General features: G+C 44.2%; 1 protein-coding gene across 1 annotated transcript in view; it reads left to right on the forward strand.

The window, feature by feature from the left end:
* LRIG1 (leucine rich repeats and immunoglobulin like domains 1) overlaps positions 1 to 18,176 on the forward strand; it is a 122,910-nt gene that overhangs the window by 71,364 nt on the left and 33,370 nt on the right. Inside the window, exons 4-5 of the mRNA XM_028719454.2 lie at positions 15,564 to 15,701; positions 17,584 to 17,727. Of these exons, the coding sequence (XP_028575287.2) occupies positions 15,564 to 15,701; positions 17,584 to 17,727 (282 nt within the window). The remainder of the gene's footprint in view (positions 1 to 15,563; positions 15,702 to 17,583; positions 17,728 to 18,176) is intronic.

Consider the following 18,176-nt stretch of genomic DNA (forward strand, 5'->3'; position numbering starts at 1 on the left):
ATAGTTTCTATGCCAACGGTGACATCACAAATCATCATTATTACTCACCAGCCAATGGTATGCTGGCAGTGCTTTATTTATTTAGTCTTTGTGTTTCCCAAACTGGAGCCTCCAGCTGTTTTTGGACTACAACTCCCATCATCCTTAGCTAGAAGGACCAGTGGTCAGGGATGATGGGGACTGTAGTCCAAAAACAGCTGGAGACCCAGGTCTGGGAAACATGGATTTAGATGTTGAGCCTGCCTGATTCCAACAGCTCTGGGCCGTCTATTACCCTGTATGCTACATAATACAGTCATACCTCGGGTTGAAGGCGCTTCGAGTTGAGCATGTTCGAGTTGCACTCTGCGGCAACCCGGAAGTAATGGAGCGCATTACTTCCGGGTTTCACTGCTTGCGCATGCGCAGACGCTCAAAATGACGTCACGCGCATGCACAGAAGCGGTGAAAAGCGACGCTCACGTGCGCAGACGTGCCGTCGCTAGTTACGTTTACCTCTAGATACGAACGGGGCTCCGGAAGGGATCCTGTTCGTATGTAGAGGTACCACTGTACAATAGATAATTGAAAACCATGAACAGATGAACCCCACCCCATGACTTGTAATGCTTCCAGATATTTCCAAGGTTTTGGAATATTCCCAGAAACAGCAGCTCTTCCTCTCAGAGAAACCACCAAGAATGTATTTGTACTTTCCTGACTAACCTGTGTGTGTGTGTGTGTGTGTGTCAAGCCAGGTGTGGGGAATCTTTGGCCCTCCAGATACTGCCAAACTACAACTCCCATCAGCCCCAGCAAGCATGGCCAAAGGCCAAGGGAGATGGAAGTTGTAGTTCGGCAACATCCTGAGGGCCCAAGGTTCACAATGCCCAAGCTAAATCATTGGGGGGAAAGCAGAATAACAACAGTATAAAAATCCAGCATGAAACTTCAGCCAAGCAGATAAAATTGATATTACCTGTTAAAGAACTGGGCAAATGAAAATCTGTTTGTCTGGATTTGGAATGACACCACAGGCCAGCTTCCATGGAGAGAGTATTCCATAAGCAGAGTGCCACAACTGAAAAATTCTTCCTCTTAAGTCATTACTTACCTAATTATAGATAGTGGCAGGGAAATGTAGCGGTTAGGTAAGCTCATGTGGGATGCACATTTGTCCCACCAAATTAAGTACTGTCTGAAACTCCAGAAAGCGGCTGCCAGTCAGTGTTGACAATACTGAACTTGATGGACCAATGGTCTTGGTATAAGGCACCTTCCTATGTTCTGTGAAGAATATTGCATTTGATAGCCACCATAGAGTGAAAAAGCAGTTTATAAATTTAAATCCCTGAGGCTATGAAATTAGAATCTTAAAACTGAAAGGCCCCTAAAATTCCTGGGATTTTAAAACCCAATAAGCAGTTTGTGTTTGTGTGTTGCATTTGTATCCCACCTTTGGTGGCATACTTTGTTCTTTCCCTGCAAATTGTTTCCTTGCACAATTTAGTTTTATGGGCTTTTTTTTTTTTTTTTGGCGTGTGGAAATATCTGTGCCAAGTGAAGGATTGATACTGGGGTGGTTTGCAACTCGTAATATCTGATTGCAAAGCAGCCTCATGCTTGGCTTGTAGTGACACAGAGCAATCTTTCTACCTGCCAGGAGATTGTCTAATCTAATATAAATATCAGCTAGGACAAAGCGCTTGCAAAGAGAATTCCTCCGTAGCTCGCTCATAGTCTGGGTGGATTTCAAATGTAAATAGCTGTTGAATTTTATAACAAAGGTGTGTTGTCGCTTAGCATACTGGAGGTGAGAATTCTCTCGCAGCTCCATGTTATTTCCGATTGCTCTGGGCGAAATAATACTAATAATGAAAATAATTTCAAGGCGCGCAGTCCTTGATTTTCCATGGCCAATATTTTAATAAAAAAACACCTTCAGGTGCTCTGTATTGATAAAGAATTCTTATGGGACTTGTTCCTTCCTGTCTGCAGCCAAGCTGCGTCGTGCATCTACATCAAAGTATATAGAAAGCAGAGAGAGGTTTGTTTACACAGTGAAAATGGAATAGCGGCATTCTTGGAACAGTGTTTACCTGCCTTTGTCAACGTCCCAGTTCTCAACGCTCTGGCCCGCTTGAGTGTGACCCAGGAATGCCATCAGGGGCACACAGATCTAGGCTCCAAACTTTGGTCTTGGGCCCTCCTTTTCGTCCTACGTAACTTGAATGGCTGCAGTTAACTTATAATATTGGAAAAAGCAAAGGACATCTTTCTGGTTGGGAGAACGCACTGTCCCTGGGTAGCCACACACCCCTTTCAGAAATCCTGATGGGGGTCTGTCTTTCAATATAGAGGCCTGTCCTCCACACATTGCCAACCCTTAAAATGGCTACCCGTTTTGCTAGTGCATAAATCACCTTGCCCTGCTCATAGGGACAATCAAAAGGTCACTTCACACACACCACACACCCTGTGAAGAAAGCCAAACTATCTCTTGCCTCAACTCTTGGTCCCCTGTATTTAACTTTCTTGTCAGTAGCCCATCTATAGGGCCCCACTTTTAAAAGAAAACAAAGCTGCCGTTTGATGTGGTCTCCAGTTTACTTGTTTCGTTTAAATCTTTGAAACCATTTTGACCTGCTGTCATTTCTAAACTGGGTATCTTGTTTGTTTCATTATTTAATACTGCCTCGTTCTTTGGAGAAGTCTAAAGCAAATTGTTCGGTAAGAAACTTGAGTATTTAACTGTTGTAGAGGTGCATGTATTTTGAATTATAATAGACTTTTTCACCCCCATCCACCCCCCTCTTCTGATTTTATTTTAAAGCTGTGGAGGTGGGGTTTTTTTTCTTTCCTTCTCTTTCTTTCTTTCTTTCTTTTTTAAATTACTTGTAATTAAGGCCCTGGTCCCATAATGGTGATGTTGCTGAAAACAAGAACAATATTACCCAGTATAAGTTGGATTGTGGGAAAGCAAGTGTGGCTTGGCGTTTAGCTCAATGTGATGTAAATATCATGTTGTGATCTGTGAAACGTGAAGTTTTGCAACGTCAGAAAAAGTTGGAAGTGCAGGCTGTGAATGTGAAGGAGAGAAGTGATAAGCTCATGCCCCTACATAGGATCTTTCGTTTTTTGTTTTTTTCCCCAGGCCACTTTCCCTACCCACCGCTGAAGCAAGTGCATAATGCTATTGGTGAGATATATGTACTGATAGGGTGAAAGTGGCTGAAAGAAAACATGTTGTGCATGTCAAGCCCATTTAATGTTGAATTATACACTAGGAAAATAAAATTAAACATTTCGCCCTGACTCCACATCGAAGGTACAAAATATTTAAGGTGTGGAAGGGCTGGCAAGTAGTGAATAAACAAGTGGGAATTGCAGCAAAGCATTGCATTGTAGAGTGCTTCTGTCAAGGTGCAGCACCCACCCATGCCCCTTTCCAGGATACGCCATTCCTTTTCCTTCTTTGCACCCCTCCCTGGAAAACACACACACACACACACACACACACACACACACACACACACACTGCTTCCAGCAGTCAGCAGTTTTTGTCCAGTGACTATAAACATACCCTCCAACATTTCTCTGATGAAAATAGGGATGTCCCATGCCATAACGATAATTTTACTGTTTATACCCCACTCTGGGCAGCTACCAACATACATAAAAAACATACATTAAAAAACCCCCCAAAAACTTCCCTGTACAGGATTGCCTCCAGACGGCTCGGGGGTTGGATAACTCCATACCCTCCAACATTTTTCCAGTGAAAATAGTGACATCCTAAGGAAAGCGGGACATTCCAGGATCAAATCAGAAACTGGGACGTCCCTGGAAAATAGGGACACTTGGAGGGGTCTGTATGCTCAATGTTCCCTGGGCTGTCTCTCTCTCTCTCTCTCTCTCTCTCTCTCTCTCTCTCTCTCTCTCTCTCTCTCTCTCCTGCCTAATATACACTTAAGGGCCCCCCCCCTCCCCTAACATTTTGTACTTCTGCAAATTTTGGAGTTCTGCCAATCTGGCTGATACCTCGCTCCTCTGAGCGGACAGTGCCGTTTTGGCTGCATAAGGTTAAGCATCAGGAGAATGACTACTCTGTTAGTATGTAAGATTTTAAAAAGTCAAAAGTACATAGAAGCAGCAGCAGAACCTTTTTTTATTATTTTTAAGAGTAAGCCACAGTTATGCCGGTCCATTTATTGCAAACCCACGTCTTACATTACAACGGTTTTGTGAAAGAGTACGACTGTTTGCTTGAGTGTATGTGGAAAGTATTCTGTGTGGTCATGATGAATAAACGCTAGCCTCCCCATCTCCTCACTCCCCATATATGGCCTTATAGCAATTAACACATTTCCTTTTCGGAACGGCAACAGCTAAAGAAGTAATTTTGTGTAGCTGTTCCAGAGAGATTTCTGCTGGATTGGGCTGCTGGTTCATCCTTTCTGAAGCTTTTGCAGAAGTCCCAAGTTGGGGACCTTCTGTTACATAGATCTTTACTGTATGGTTAGTGATTGTTTTCTCCCAGTTCTAAACTCGCTTAAAAGATTTCTGGAGCCTGTTTTTGCACAGGCGTTGGAAGGATGTTAGTTTTATAAAGGAATGTTACTCGTGGGTCATTTAACCCATTTTCTATGGTAATGGGACTGTTCTGCTCCAAAAGGAATGTGTGCCCCTCCAAGTTTGAATGCACTCAGCAGGGCTGTAGGAAACTCAGCAAAGATGGCCTATTCACTTGCTATGCTGTCTTGCAGTTTTTCTGACAACACTCTCATTGATAAGGCCTTTCAACAGCCTGTGAGCAGGCTCCATGCTATAGCTGATCAGCTAGCCACGTTTTATCTTGTATGTCCTGAAAGTGTTAACAGAAGCCTAAAGTGATTGAGATAGTATTAACAAAGCTGCAAACATGGAGGTAAATCTCTCTCCCCCCCCCCCCCACCCAGCCTATTCTTACCTGCATTCGCATCCTTGGTAGTCAGAACAGTATTCAGGAGACTAGGCAAAATCTTTGAAAGTTAATATTTTTAAAGATGGCCATGCAGTCCCCTTCCTCTTCCTTCAAAGAGGATTGGCAATTAAAAATAAAAAGGTTTCCTTTGATTGATTTTGATCTAAACCAAGATAGGAGACTCTACCTGGCACCCTTGTTTTGGGTGACTTGCATCCGAGGTTAATCACTATATCTGCCATAGAAATAGTGGCAAAGTCACCAGCCGTTCCCAACTTCGCACCTTTCAGTTGTGTTTGGACTGCAAATCCTATCAGCCATAGTCAGTATGACCCAACGATCAGGGATGATGGGAGTTGTAGTCTAAAACAGTGGTCTTCAACTGTTAGCAGACCCGAGACCCAACTCATGACTCTCCCAACCAGCATCACAGGACCCACTTTCACATATTAGTTTTTGGTTTATACTTAATAGTGCCAATAAGACACATTATCAATCCTAGAATGGTAATTCGCAGAACAATATATGTAGCATAACATTAGCATAACAAAATGGAAACCAGCAAGGAACTACCCCGTGACCCATCCCTATTCCAGGATGCAGGGAGTGGACTGAGGGTGATGTAGAAATGTTTCCTTATAGAAAAAGGTTCTTTCCTTTCTCCTGCCACTTTGCAGCACTCATGGAAATTGATAAAACAAGTGTCTCATTGGAAGAATTTGCTCTCGCCCAGACACCGCATGTAGTCCTCCTTTGGTCAGCCTCAGCTGGAGTCCAGCATGACAGCAACAGCTGCGATAGCCTCGTGATCTGCGAGTTGGAGACCTACGGTCTTAAAACATCTGCAGGGCACCAGGGTGGGGAAGGCTGCTCTACATCTTAGCTTAGTAGAGGCCTTCTCACTGAGGTAGAAAATCTCTGTTCTACACTGTTCTCATTGAGGTAGAAAATCTCTGTTCTACACTTGCTCTCCTAAATAGGTGCATATGGTGCCGCAAACTTCTCTTCTGCAGCAGAATACCCATCTCTTCTTAACCATGTTTCGTGCTCTCTGAACTTGCGCTAGTTTGGCAACACCTTTCTTACAAAATCAAGTTGGACATCTGGTGCAGTATTTCGTCTAGGCCTCTCCATTTCCAAGCGTAATGGAACAGCCGTGCTCCATTGTCTTTGGAACTAGGCTTCTGTTGCCCAGTTCCTAATAACTCAGCGTATTACGTCTGATCTGGTGGTGTGTCAGAAATAAGCTAGAAAAGTTTTGCTTTCATTGTTATCCATTCAGTCTCTGAGTCTAACTGTACCTTCCAAGCACATTAAATTGTGTGGTGATTATAGCAAAAAAAAAGAAGTTTGCCTGAGATTAGAATATCTAGCATACCCCATAGATTCCTAGCATAGAAATCTAGCTAGATTTCTATCTAGCATACCCCATAGATTTCACTTCCGGCTTCAAAAATGCCTGTTCTTTTAACGTAGCCATATTCTGTCTGGCCAAGCAAGAAAGTCATGCAAACATTCACGCTGGATTTTGTCTGTGTAGAGTTTCACCCTCCCTGTCCCCAGTCCCAAAGTAGGCTCTGGATATGAGTCTGCATGCCTGATTATGTAATAAGAGCCTCTATCCACAGCAATCCAAGAAAGAAGAGCCAATATCCTGCTCGACTGAGTAGTGCATAATTGTTCCTAGAGCTTGCAGAGTTCCTACTTTGGAAAGAGCTTGAGATTCCAGCACAGTGACATGTACCGAATTTGGCTCCCTCTTATATGATATATTAAGGGGTCGGGGAGGGGGGAACTGGTGTGTAAAAGTTGTCTAAGCGTTTTGTCTCAAGCTCATAGAACAGTGCCTCTTCTAGGATCCCAAAGCAGAAGCAGCCGCCCCAAAAACTTTGCTTTTCAGTTCTGAACTGGGATAAACCCCAAATTCCGTATCTTCAGCTGAATGTAGCTAGAGTCAGGGTGGGGCCTGTGGGGAACAGAGTTTTGTTTTTGTTTTAGCTTTTTTCTTTTGATCAGTGTGTTGCCCCCCCTTTTTTTTACATGAAATCTAGTTTTGTCTAGAGAAATGGTGATTGAGCAGTTGAGACACTTGATTAAATCCCTGGAGGTTATGAGTTGCTTACACAGAGATTCCTTTTGCCTGTGAAGGGCTGCCCTTTAGAAGCCCCACCCTGTCTATCTGATTTCAGCAGGAAAGCCTACAAGCAGCTGCTCAAAAAGAAGCTCAACGGTGATCACCGAGAAAGGAAAATGTGTGCTGGATCTGCCCCATTAAGGATGCACGCCTGGACATGTTTACTAAGGAGTAAGCGCCACTGGAGAGGCTGGTGCCTTAGCTAAAAAAACCTCGAGAATTGCAGTGCAAATGTTCAGGGTTGCAGCCTCGTACTGTCCAACTGCCCTGAAAAATCCCAGGACCGTCGCCAAAACCCTTTAGCCATCACGGCTTCTCACGGTGACATGGAGATCCCGATTTCCCTTCAGTACAGCGTTTCAACGTACTGCTGGGAGTTCAGATCCATGCATCTCTCACACATTTCTTAGCTCCATGCCTCCCTCTCCCTCCTCCCCCATCCAATAAGCAGCACTTCCTGTTTGTATGAAAACGAGATCCGGGTCACTTGAATGCCCCTAAGAACGTCTTGGCTCTGGCTTGCTTAATTTGGCCTCTGTGTCCCTGCCTTGGAGGCAGCGGCGTGGGGGACAACACTATTTTTATCTGAGGGTATGTTGGAGGGAGTTTGCAGCCTTAGTGGAGAAGACCTAATGTAAGCGTACCAGATACTTCCCATCCCTCTTCCTCCTTGTTTCTCCCCCGCGCCCCATGTATCCGCTGGCCAGAGCATGGTATGTCCATTAACTGCCTTCTAACAGTACATCTTCGGGTAATGAAAGAGAGCGAAGGGAGTGTTCACCTGCGTGGTCAGCTAAGGTTTTCCAACTTTTGAATTAACCCCATAGCTGTCCGCACTTAGCTTGGGATCTGCACCTTAAGCATATCATGGTTCATCATGTCAGAGAAATATATTACAAGTAGTCCCTTCAGAAAGCACTTTCTGCCCTCTTGGGTCCCCAGTGGACCTGTATCAGCTCCTCGATAAGAAGCACAATGAAAGCAGCTTCACCCACAACGAGCAAAGTAATTATGAGTGCAAGAGAGGCATCATAATTTGCTTTGAAATTGCAACAGGTTTGTAATTTTGTGGTAGATACATCTCTCTTCTGCTTGTTGGTAGACTAAGGCTCTGCCCTATCTCTACACACACTTTAATCTGCGTTAACGGCAGCAGCGGGACAGATTGCTAAAGGCTTAGAAAACTGCTCCCAATAAGCAAAAGACAGAGAGAGAGAGAGAGTTTTAATTATTTAAAACAACAAACATTGAAAACCACGTGACATTGTAGCTATAAAGAAGAACGTGGATATTTGTTGGAATAACTATATATTTTTATTGGACCAAACAGGTTTTAAAAAATATCCCCCCCCCCCCCAAACGCCACAGGTTTATGATGAGAGATACAGTTTTTGTTCACAACTGAAAGCTATCTGGCTATTCTTCTCTGAAAAAATCAGGCCAGTGTCACTGACTTGAAGCTTGCTAGGCTTTACCTTGGAGATTTCTGGTTGTTCTAACCCCTTCAGAAGCAATGGAGCTGATAAATTCTTCAGCACTGAGAATAATACCTTTTGAATCAAGCCTTTTCCTGCTTCAGGTGCCATTTCAAGTATGGCCAAGCAAAAATGGTAATTATTTGAGTTAAGGGTGCAATCTTCTCCGTGCTTTCGCAGAAGTAAGACCTATGAAGTTCAATGGTGCTTCCTCCCAGGTAAATGGGCATAGGACTTTACATCCTTAAGGTGATATTAATTGGAAGAAGAGCATTGTTGGCCATTCATTCAACTGGATTTTTTGTTCATTGGCACTGCATATTGGCTTTCAGACATGCATTTGGTGCAATGCTCATAAACTATAGGGAGAGGGGTCTAGTGGGATTTTCTCTAGGCAAAGAACATAAGAATAGCCTGGTGGATCTGGCCAATGGCCCATCTAGTCCAGCATCCTGTTCTTACAGTGGCCAATCAAATGCCTCTGGGAAGGCAAGAAGCAGAGCATAAGCACAAGAGCACACTCTTCTCCCGTGGATTCCTGCAACTGGTATTCAGAAGCATTGCTGCCTCCAGCTGTGGAGGTGGAGCACAGCCATCATGGCTAGTAGCCATCAATAGCCTTTACCTCCATGAATTTGTCTAATCCTCCTTTAAAGCCATCCAAGTGGGTGGCTTTCTCTGCCTCCTAGTGGAGCAAGTTCCATAGTTTGACCTTGCCCTTGATCAATACCAGCCTGCCTTCTGTAGCTCAGTTGGTATAGCATGAGACTCTTGATCTTAAGGTCATGGGTTTGAGCCCCGCAGGGGGCAAAAAGTTTCTTGCATTGCAGGGGGTTGGACCAGATGACCCTCTACAATTCTATGATTCTATAGGGCAGGCATGGCCAAACTTGGCCCTCCAGATGTTTTTGAACTACAACTCCCACCATCCCTAGCTAACAGGACCAGTGGTCAGGGATGATGGGAATTGTAGTCCCAAAACATCTGGAGGGCCAAGTCTGGCCATCCCTTCTATAGAGTCTGAGACTACCAGCTATTATGCTTTGATATAAAAATGTGTAAACCTAAGTTTGGTGGAATCTAATGGTATAATTGTAGTTTAGGGAGACGACCCTGGGGGGTGGCCTGGAGTCAGGGCCCTGAATCTACACATTGAACCAAGAGGGCAGGGGAGAAGAAGATGCCCAGTCTGATGCCCTGCTCTAGCCTCTAGTCACCAAGGCCTAGGGATGCTTGGCACAAATCATAGTAGGATTTTTGTTTTACTTTTTAAAATCATGGTTCTGAGCAGCTGTTCAAACAGAGTGTGAATTTCATGTTGGTCAGATGAGGTTGGCAAGGCAGGTGGGGATGTGAACGGAGTCAATGTGTAGGCTCCTGTGTGGTGGCTTGCCACACATGGACTCTGGAAAAACATTTGGGCTGCCGGCCCATGAGATGGACACCTGAGGCTTCCTGTGTAGCTTGTTTGGCTTGTGGTGCGAAGGCTAAAGTGATGTAACCCAGGAATGAGGTAATCAATGAGCTTGTGTGTGCGTGCATGTGCTCACACACTTACTAAATAGCCAGGAGTCCCCCTAATGGAGGCTGCCTGAGACACAGCGACCTAGAAATAGAAACGAGCTTTTGTTTACTCTTGTCAAAGTCAAGAGAGGAAACGCTGGAAACTCATCATGCTTAATTGGGCGCTGTCAATGCTGTGTAGTTGCTGACAGGCACCCGGGGAAGGTAGCCTGACTAGGAGATAGGATTTTGGTGTGGCGTCTTTTGCCAGGTTTGCCTTGTTGAAACCCATCAATTGTTGACCTGTGGGCCAAACGGAAGATCGTGGTTGATGGCTCAAATCCGTTTTCATCAACAGGGGACCCATGCTCAGTTTGCAAACTCAAGGCTTGCCTCGGTTCCTGAATTCTAAAATAGGAATAACAAAGGTTAACTGCAGAAGAGCTATGCCAGAGAAATCAGTAGCCATATTCACACCTGGCCCTAAACCTGGGTTTATTGCTATGTGCCCAAGCTGGAGGGATTTACTTCCAGACAAAGGATTTGCTTTCAGTTTACCTGAATCTTGGTTTGTCTTCTCGTCTTGATCCGAATAAACTGGCTTGTCCATTGAGCCAGCTCAGCCTTCTAACAGGCTTGCAAGAAGTTTGTTGTGGCTCATTTCTTCTAACTTGCAGGAGGATCCTGTTGTGCCAGGTGCCAGGAAGTAAACCGAAGTATGAAATGTCCCATGCTATCAGTTCATTGACCTAATTTTCCACCTCCTGTTAGTGCCTGTTGGTGTCCTGTCGCCACCCACTCCCTTGTTCCTGCTGTGGACTTTCGCTCTGCCTAGCATTGATGGTTGGAATTCCCACTTATGCAAAACTTATTGATTTTTCCTGTGCTGCGAAATGCAGGTGGTTGGCGGTGAAGTTGTAGCACGAAGGTGATACTCACGTAAGCAAACAGTGTTCGGCAGTCCTCCACAAGCTATTCTGGCATCACTCCGTAGCAAAGACTTGTGGCACCATAAAAAATGATGCACGTGCTTTTGTGATTCTTATGTACTGCGTGTCCCCCCCCCCCAAAAAAAAATCTTATATTTGTGCATCTGGTTCTCCCTGCCTAAGTACAGAACCTTACATTTGTCTCTATCAAAATTCATTTTGTGAGTTTGGGCCCAGGTCTCCAGTCCGTTAAGGTCACCTTGAATCTTGGTTCTGTCTTCTGTGACATTATCTACCCCTCCCAGTTTGGTGCCATCTGTGGATTGGATGAGCTGCACCCACTTTTGCTTCTGAGCCGGCCCAAACACTGGCATGTAGCCCCCATGTGTTTACCTGGAAGGAAACGTGGGCCTTGGGGTGAAAAAATGTCCCCTGCCCCTGGTTATGAGGCAGTGCTAAACAATGAGGTGGGTGGGAAATCTTTCTGCCAGAGCTCAGTTGGTTTAAGCCTCACCCCTTAGCATCAACCCTGGTCGTATTTGTACTGCTGTGTAGGCCATATTTACGGACTGTTCTTTTCCCGTCTTATGGAGAGGAATGGTTCCTTATGGACAGGAGATTCGGGTAGGAGCTGGCCTGCTTCTCTCCCTTTTGTTACAAAGCAAGCATATCGCCCATCTCGCTCCAGGGCCAGTGCTGCAGCTAATTAAGAGACTGGTGTGTGCAGCGTACATTGAGTTTCACAACGGCTGACCCAAGCATGTCAGGAGTGCATATCCAGCCCCTGGCCTGCTCTTGTTATGTATCTGAGTTCCACCTGAACAAACAGCCTCTCTGCAATGGAGCTTGAGAATCTGCCAAGCTTTCCCTTGGGAACTAGTGATTCGGTGGCCTCGGAGCACAAAGTGGGGGCTACTTTTACGGATACTCACTTCCTGCCTGAAGAACATACTTAAAGAGACTGCAGTTTCCTTTCTGAAGTGTTACACTCTTAAAGGGTCAGCAGAGGCTTTCAGTGTGGGGCAAGGAACATTGTTCGTAGGTGTTTTTTTCTTAATGCAGATCAGTGGGAAGCATATATATTACATTGACCCACTATTGCAGCTGGTAGAGTACACAGATCTGTGTCCTTAAACTAGGGGATAGCCAACGCGGTGGTCTCCAGATGTTGCTGAATTGCAGCTCCCATATTGATCCATCTAGAGTGCCTCATGTGTGACCACCCTCAGGTATGGATTGGAGACCATGCAGAAGAAAAAGAGAGTGTGCACCTCGGTGACACTTCTGCTTTCAAAACTTGAACGGGCTTTGTTGAAAAGCTTTCCCTCAGATGATGGTCCCTGTTTGATGTTTCAGCACCCAGAGCCTATAGAGGCTGAGGAGCTGACTTTGATTCCCTTGATATCCATCTGTAGTACCATACACATCTGACATCAAATGGACTGAAATGGTTTGGGAGTTGTCATGTGTTTCCTTAGCTGATCATGAATATGCCTCTCTGCATGCTGATCAGTTAAGATAGAGTGGTAGATGCAAGTTTGAACATTACTTAGGTTGGAATTATGCACAGACTGATGTGTTGGAACCAGTCTCAGCTGGGCTTAGAGGAATGACTAGCTGCTGCTGCTGCTTCCCCTCCTCCTTCCAATTATTAATAGTTTCTTTCAAACATTTTGTAGCACAACTTCCCATCTCTACCTTTCCCTCACCTATTTCCCCCACCTGCCCATTTTCCAAGGTGGGCTTAGGTTTCGGGATAGCGTCTCTTACTTACATCCATTACATTCGTGAAACATAAGCAGAGCATCGTTAGGGCATTTTTAACGCACCAAACCATAAAAGTAAAATAACAACACCGTGAACAAAAAACCTCTCCCAGTGTGGTCATAAATCCTGAATTCTTTCTTGCACCCTTCTTTTATCTCAGTTGGCATGTTGTTGGGATGGCTACCTCTTGATGAAAGGCTGATCTGGATGGTTTTTATAGAATGTAGAAGTTGAAACTGGCTGTGACTAAGCAAGCGACTGCTTAAGAGACGGAAAGCCAGAAGGCCCATTCCTAGCAGCAGTGCTTGGTTCATCCCATGTGACCTCTTTTTGATCTAGATCTCCAGTCATGGTCTGGCAGCCCTTTATAACAGGAGACCTTGCATGTCCTCTGGTAGAAGGCATTTCTAGGTGGTTTAATTGTTCTCCTTCCGCATGTACATATCTGAATATTAATAGAACGAAAAGGGAGGTGCAGAGCTCCCCTCTCGTTTGAAGCTTCCTTTTGGTTTTGATGCTTATAGCAGGTGGTGCCTTAATGGGGTTTTTGCTGTATTAAGGCTTCCTTCCACCCCCAACTCCCTAAATTAACAAAGCCGGGCCAATACTGAAAGCTGATACTAGATGAAGGCCAACCGTGCAATTTCCCCCTGCCTCCCCGTTCTCCTCATGGCAAACCAGAAATAGCCTTCACCCTGCGGAAGGAAAGTCTTCCCCCTCCCACTTGTACTTGTGGAAAAGGCTGCCAAAAAGATTTATCAATAAAAAAACCATGAAGACGTTTAGCACCGGCCTACCCACTGGGATTAAGGTGTAACCTTAGCTTCTCTTAAGGGATCCTCCAGTATTCCTAGAAAAGCCATGATCCTTTTGAAGTAGCCCCACCTGTTTTGCTCTGTCATTTCTCACTCCACCTCTAGCGCATGGGCACATTTCTTACCTTTTGTTTTACTATGCCATCTGCTTCAAATTGTGAACAATAATGTAACACCTTATTAAGAAATAAGTACATTGATATAAGGAGGTTTGGAGGGTGGTGCCTGCATGTCATCTGTGTTCCCCTTCTCCTAAGAAAGTGCAAGACTCACCAAGGCTCTCTTAGCTGAGACTGAGTCACATTGAACTCTGCGGGGCTTACTATCAGGTTAACACATGTAAGACCAGGTTGCACATTTTGAAGGGCAACAGGATATATGTGCCTCTTGCACAAAGTGTTCAAGGTCAGTATGCTTCATCTGTAGAGATGTGAATTGTGAATAGCATATACTGGAGGACTTCAGTGGAATGCTTATCCATGTGGAGTAATCAGAGTTTCATGTAGCGAATGCTAAAAAGTCCCAGCACATTATTATGCTCGTACCTTGGATCCCGAACGCCTTGGAAGTTGAACGTTTTGGCTCCTGAATGCTGCAAACCCGGAAATGGCTGTTCTGGTTTGCGAACATTCTTTGGAACCCGAACATCCGATGGGGCTTCCGATTGGCTGCAGGAGCTTCCTACAGCCAATCAGAAGCTGTGTTTTGGTTTCCAAACATTTTGGAAGTCGAATGGACTTCAAAGGTACGACTGTTTTCGGGAAAGGTATGGTGTTGCAGAGGCTAGGAAGGTTGGGTGTTTGTTTGCCGCAAGGTGCAATCTTGACTGTCACCCTACCTGCTCTCCCCTACGATGACAACCGATGGTGCAACTTGAATAGGCTCTAAATGGCAAGTAGGTGGACGAGTGACAAGATAGAAATCAATGTCGTTTGGGCTACACCCAAACTAGCATGGTTGTAGTCTTGACTGATTTCCTTACCCCACTCTGCAAATGGTGGTGGAGCTCTTTTAATTAACAGCTCCATCTCCTCTAAACAATAACCACAAAAAAAACAACACCTCACATTTAGTATAATTTTCTCCAGCCAAATTAGACCATAACTAGGTAGTTGTTGAGCTTGGTGGGAGTGGGGGAAGCTGTTGAGGTCCACCTAGGACAGAGGGTGGCACTGCAGTGGGTCCCAACTGCCTATGGGTCTGCTTTGTGTGCTTATGACAGAAATGGCGCTCGAGTATAGTTGGTTGATTTTACTTAAATGGTCCTAGATGCCTATAGTGTGGCCAAATCAGGTTGATGAAAGTGGTTTATCCGACATTGGTGACAAAATAAGATTCTTCTGTGGACCCCTGCTCCCTGGTATCGGTACTGTTTCTTCACACTACTCATTCCTGGCTTCTGGTCTCCGATCAACACAGAGAGTCAGTTTAGACTAACTCTGGTGCTTCCGTCAAATGCAGGTAACCACACACTGATGAGGATGGAGTTAAAGACCATTGGCTGATATGTTGCAAAATTCCAGTAGGTTTTACTTACACACACACCTGCCTTGTGTCATTCCATCTGGGCAATGCATAGTTTTATACAGCGGAAGTGACTGAAAGGAATTTACATTACTTTGCTCCGTTTGACTATATATCTCACCCTTCCCCAGCTTGTAGGTAGGAGGCCTCTCATATGGCCTTGTTCTTGTATTACATCTAAACGAATAGCTTTGAAGTCTTCCTCCTATTCTGCCTGGTGTAACTTGAAAGCTTGTCTATGCCAGCATATACCTGTCTAATAAAAGGTATTCTCATACCTTTAATAATAATAATAATAATAATAATAATAATAATAATAATAATCTAATCTAATTGTCTCCATAAAATGGACTGCATGCCATCCTGGAGCCAAACAAGTTAGGAGAGACTTGTTTATTAGATGCTAGTACTTATTTTTAACACAAGGGAGGGAAAAGTGGATTATGTCAGATTCTCCTCCTTTCTGTATTGTAGGAATCGCAACAAGATCTCCAGCATTGAAGCGAGCCAACTGGAGCCCTATATTGCCCTGGGAACGTTAGATCTGAGCTCGAATAACATCACGGAAATCCGAAGTGGCTGTTTTCCAGTGGGGCTTCGTATAAAGGATCTGTAAGTTCTCCCCACCCCACATTTTTTTTATTTAAACATTTTATGGGAAAGTATCTGTTTATACACCAAAGGCTGACTTTTAAAACCTATTTCTTTTAAAATTGGATTACAGGGATGGATTATAAATCAGCTGTGTGTTGCTTGTCCTTTTGTGTGTGTGCGCGCGCATATTATCTCGGTTCTTTAAGTGATCACGTTACGTATGATGCGGGTTGAAAAAACTCCTTGTTGTTCCTTTCGCTTGCTCTCTTCTGACAGTTTTAAACAGACATATGATGGAGCAAGAAAGCTGAACACAGCAGTAATCCAAGGCAGGGGTCTTTGGTCGCGAGGCTGCTGCATTCTCTTATTCCCACTTGCTGTAGCAAAGAGAACAGGGTTGGGGGGGGGGGGCAGTGGAGAGCAGGGGTTGGGGAAGAGAATGAGCCACAGAAGCTTGATTGTGCACCACTAAGAGAGAGGCCAAGTGCCAATTATTTGTATGGGATTTTTAATCAAAACTTCTCTGCTCTCTTTTTACTGCATCACATATTATGAAAATGCTCGTGCTGCAGGGTTGTACACGGTTGTAAATGTCTGTTTTTATAAAGAAAGGAGAAATACAAATTGTGACTTCTGGCTTGGATTATGTCACAGCTGAACTATACTGAACGTTGATGTGCGGCGGTTTTCTGATTTTTATTTTCTACAAAATGGTCTGCAGCAGAAGTTCAGAGGCAAAAAATTGTACTGGTAAAGACATATTTTTGTAAACATTGCGTTATGTGACCCTCAAGAGCTACAACGTTTAATGCTGTGAAATGAAACTGAGTGCTAAGAATACAGTGTCTTTCACTTTTCACTATGCATTATTGAAATTGAGTAGGGGTGGACAGAACATAGATTGAAATACCACTGGCTAGATTACTGGGTGAATTCCTAGGGATTTTGATTGTCAGTTGTTCAGCAATAGCAACAACAAAAGGCTCTTCTCTCCCCACACCTCCTTACACACATACAGGCTAGGCTATTTTAATCACCTGGTGTGTAGCAAATTGGATGGAGATTTATACTTGTTTATCCTAGTTATCCCAGTTGATGGGTTACTTCTTCTTCTTCTTTGGCGATCACTCATAGCTGAGTAAGATTGTCTTCCATGAACATGGTCTTAACAGTGAAGTGAAGGCCAGTTCTGGATCCACACGTCCTTCCACAGTGGGGACATAGGTTTCCGGGTGGGAGTTGATAACGATGAGGGTTTACCAAATGTGCCTTCCTCTTAGCACATTTCTCCCTTTTGTCCTGAGTTTGAGCATCTTCAGAGTCCAGGACACCTTTGGTAAAGGCTGTTCTCCAACACTGGCTCACAGGCCAGTGTTTCCTAATTGTCAGTGTTTATACTGTTCCTCCTGAGTCAGCCTTTTGCATCTTGCTCTGCCATCCTGCAAGCCCTCGTTTTGCACTTGGCTCTGTTTGATGGACTTTGGGTCCTGTTAAAACAAAAAACAAAAACGCATCTAAAAATAGAAGCTATGTAGTATGAGCCGGTATTTAAGTCAAACTGAAGATAGATGCTAAATTCCAATAATTGCACTCTTCCTGCTAGGCTATAGTATATGTTTGCTCTGTACCCCTTCACTTCTGACATGGGATGTGTCAGCTACTGATTCCTCTGGGAGGTTGAAGGTGCTGAGGTCCCTCTGGGGATCTCTTATCATCAGCTGTCTAAATTGTGCTAATGGAAAAATCGGCTTGTCTTGTCTGTGGAGGGTGGAAAACATTGGATTTTTTAAAATAATAAAAAACGCACGATGTGTCTAATGTCACCAACCACTCAGATAAAGAGTGAACAGCCAATACCTCTGACATAGCCGTTTAAATGTTCTGTGATGAATTATTACAGGCACCTGGGGAGCAACAGAATCAGCATCCTGGAGACCAAGGCTTTTGATAGCCTGTCACGATCCCTTCTAACGCTTCGCCTGAGTAAAAACAGGATCACCCAGCTTCCTGCTAAAGCATTCAAGCTGCCCAAGCTAACACAACTGTGAGTAGAAATGTGCAGTTTAATTATGGGCAACCAAACTTTATGGAGACAAACGTTCCCTGAGGACATGCTCGCCAAATGCAATCCTCCTTCACGTCCATAAAATGTTGGATAAACTATATTTTAATGGCCCTATGGTGACACCTAATAAAGCAAATTAGGAATAGGTTGGGGTTTTTCCTGGTGGCCTTGCATGGCCTTGACTTTTTTTTAAAAAAAAAGAGAGAGAGAAAGCCCTGTTGGGAGTGTAATTTGAAAAGAGTAATAATAATAATAATAATAATAATAATAATAATAATAATAATAATAATAATAGCATTAATTGCTTAGAACACACAATGGCGACCACTGCACTAGTCAATCCAGCCGGTGCATTTATTTTTCTTGTTCCTTTTTGTTACTCCCTTTGTTTCACAAGAGGGCAGTGAAAGCGAATTAGGTCAGAGGGC

This window comes from Podarcis muralis, chromosome 2 (assembly GCF_964188315.1).
Source record: "Podarcis muralis chromosome 2, rPodMur119.hap1.1, whole genome shotgun sequence".
In the NCBI taxonomy this organism is placed as follows: Eukaryota; Metazoa; Chordata; class Lepidosauria; order Squamata; family Lacertidae; genus Podarcis; species Podarcis muralis.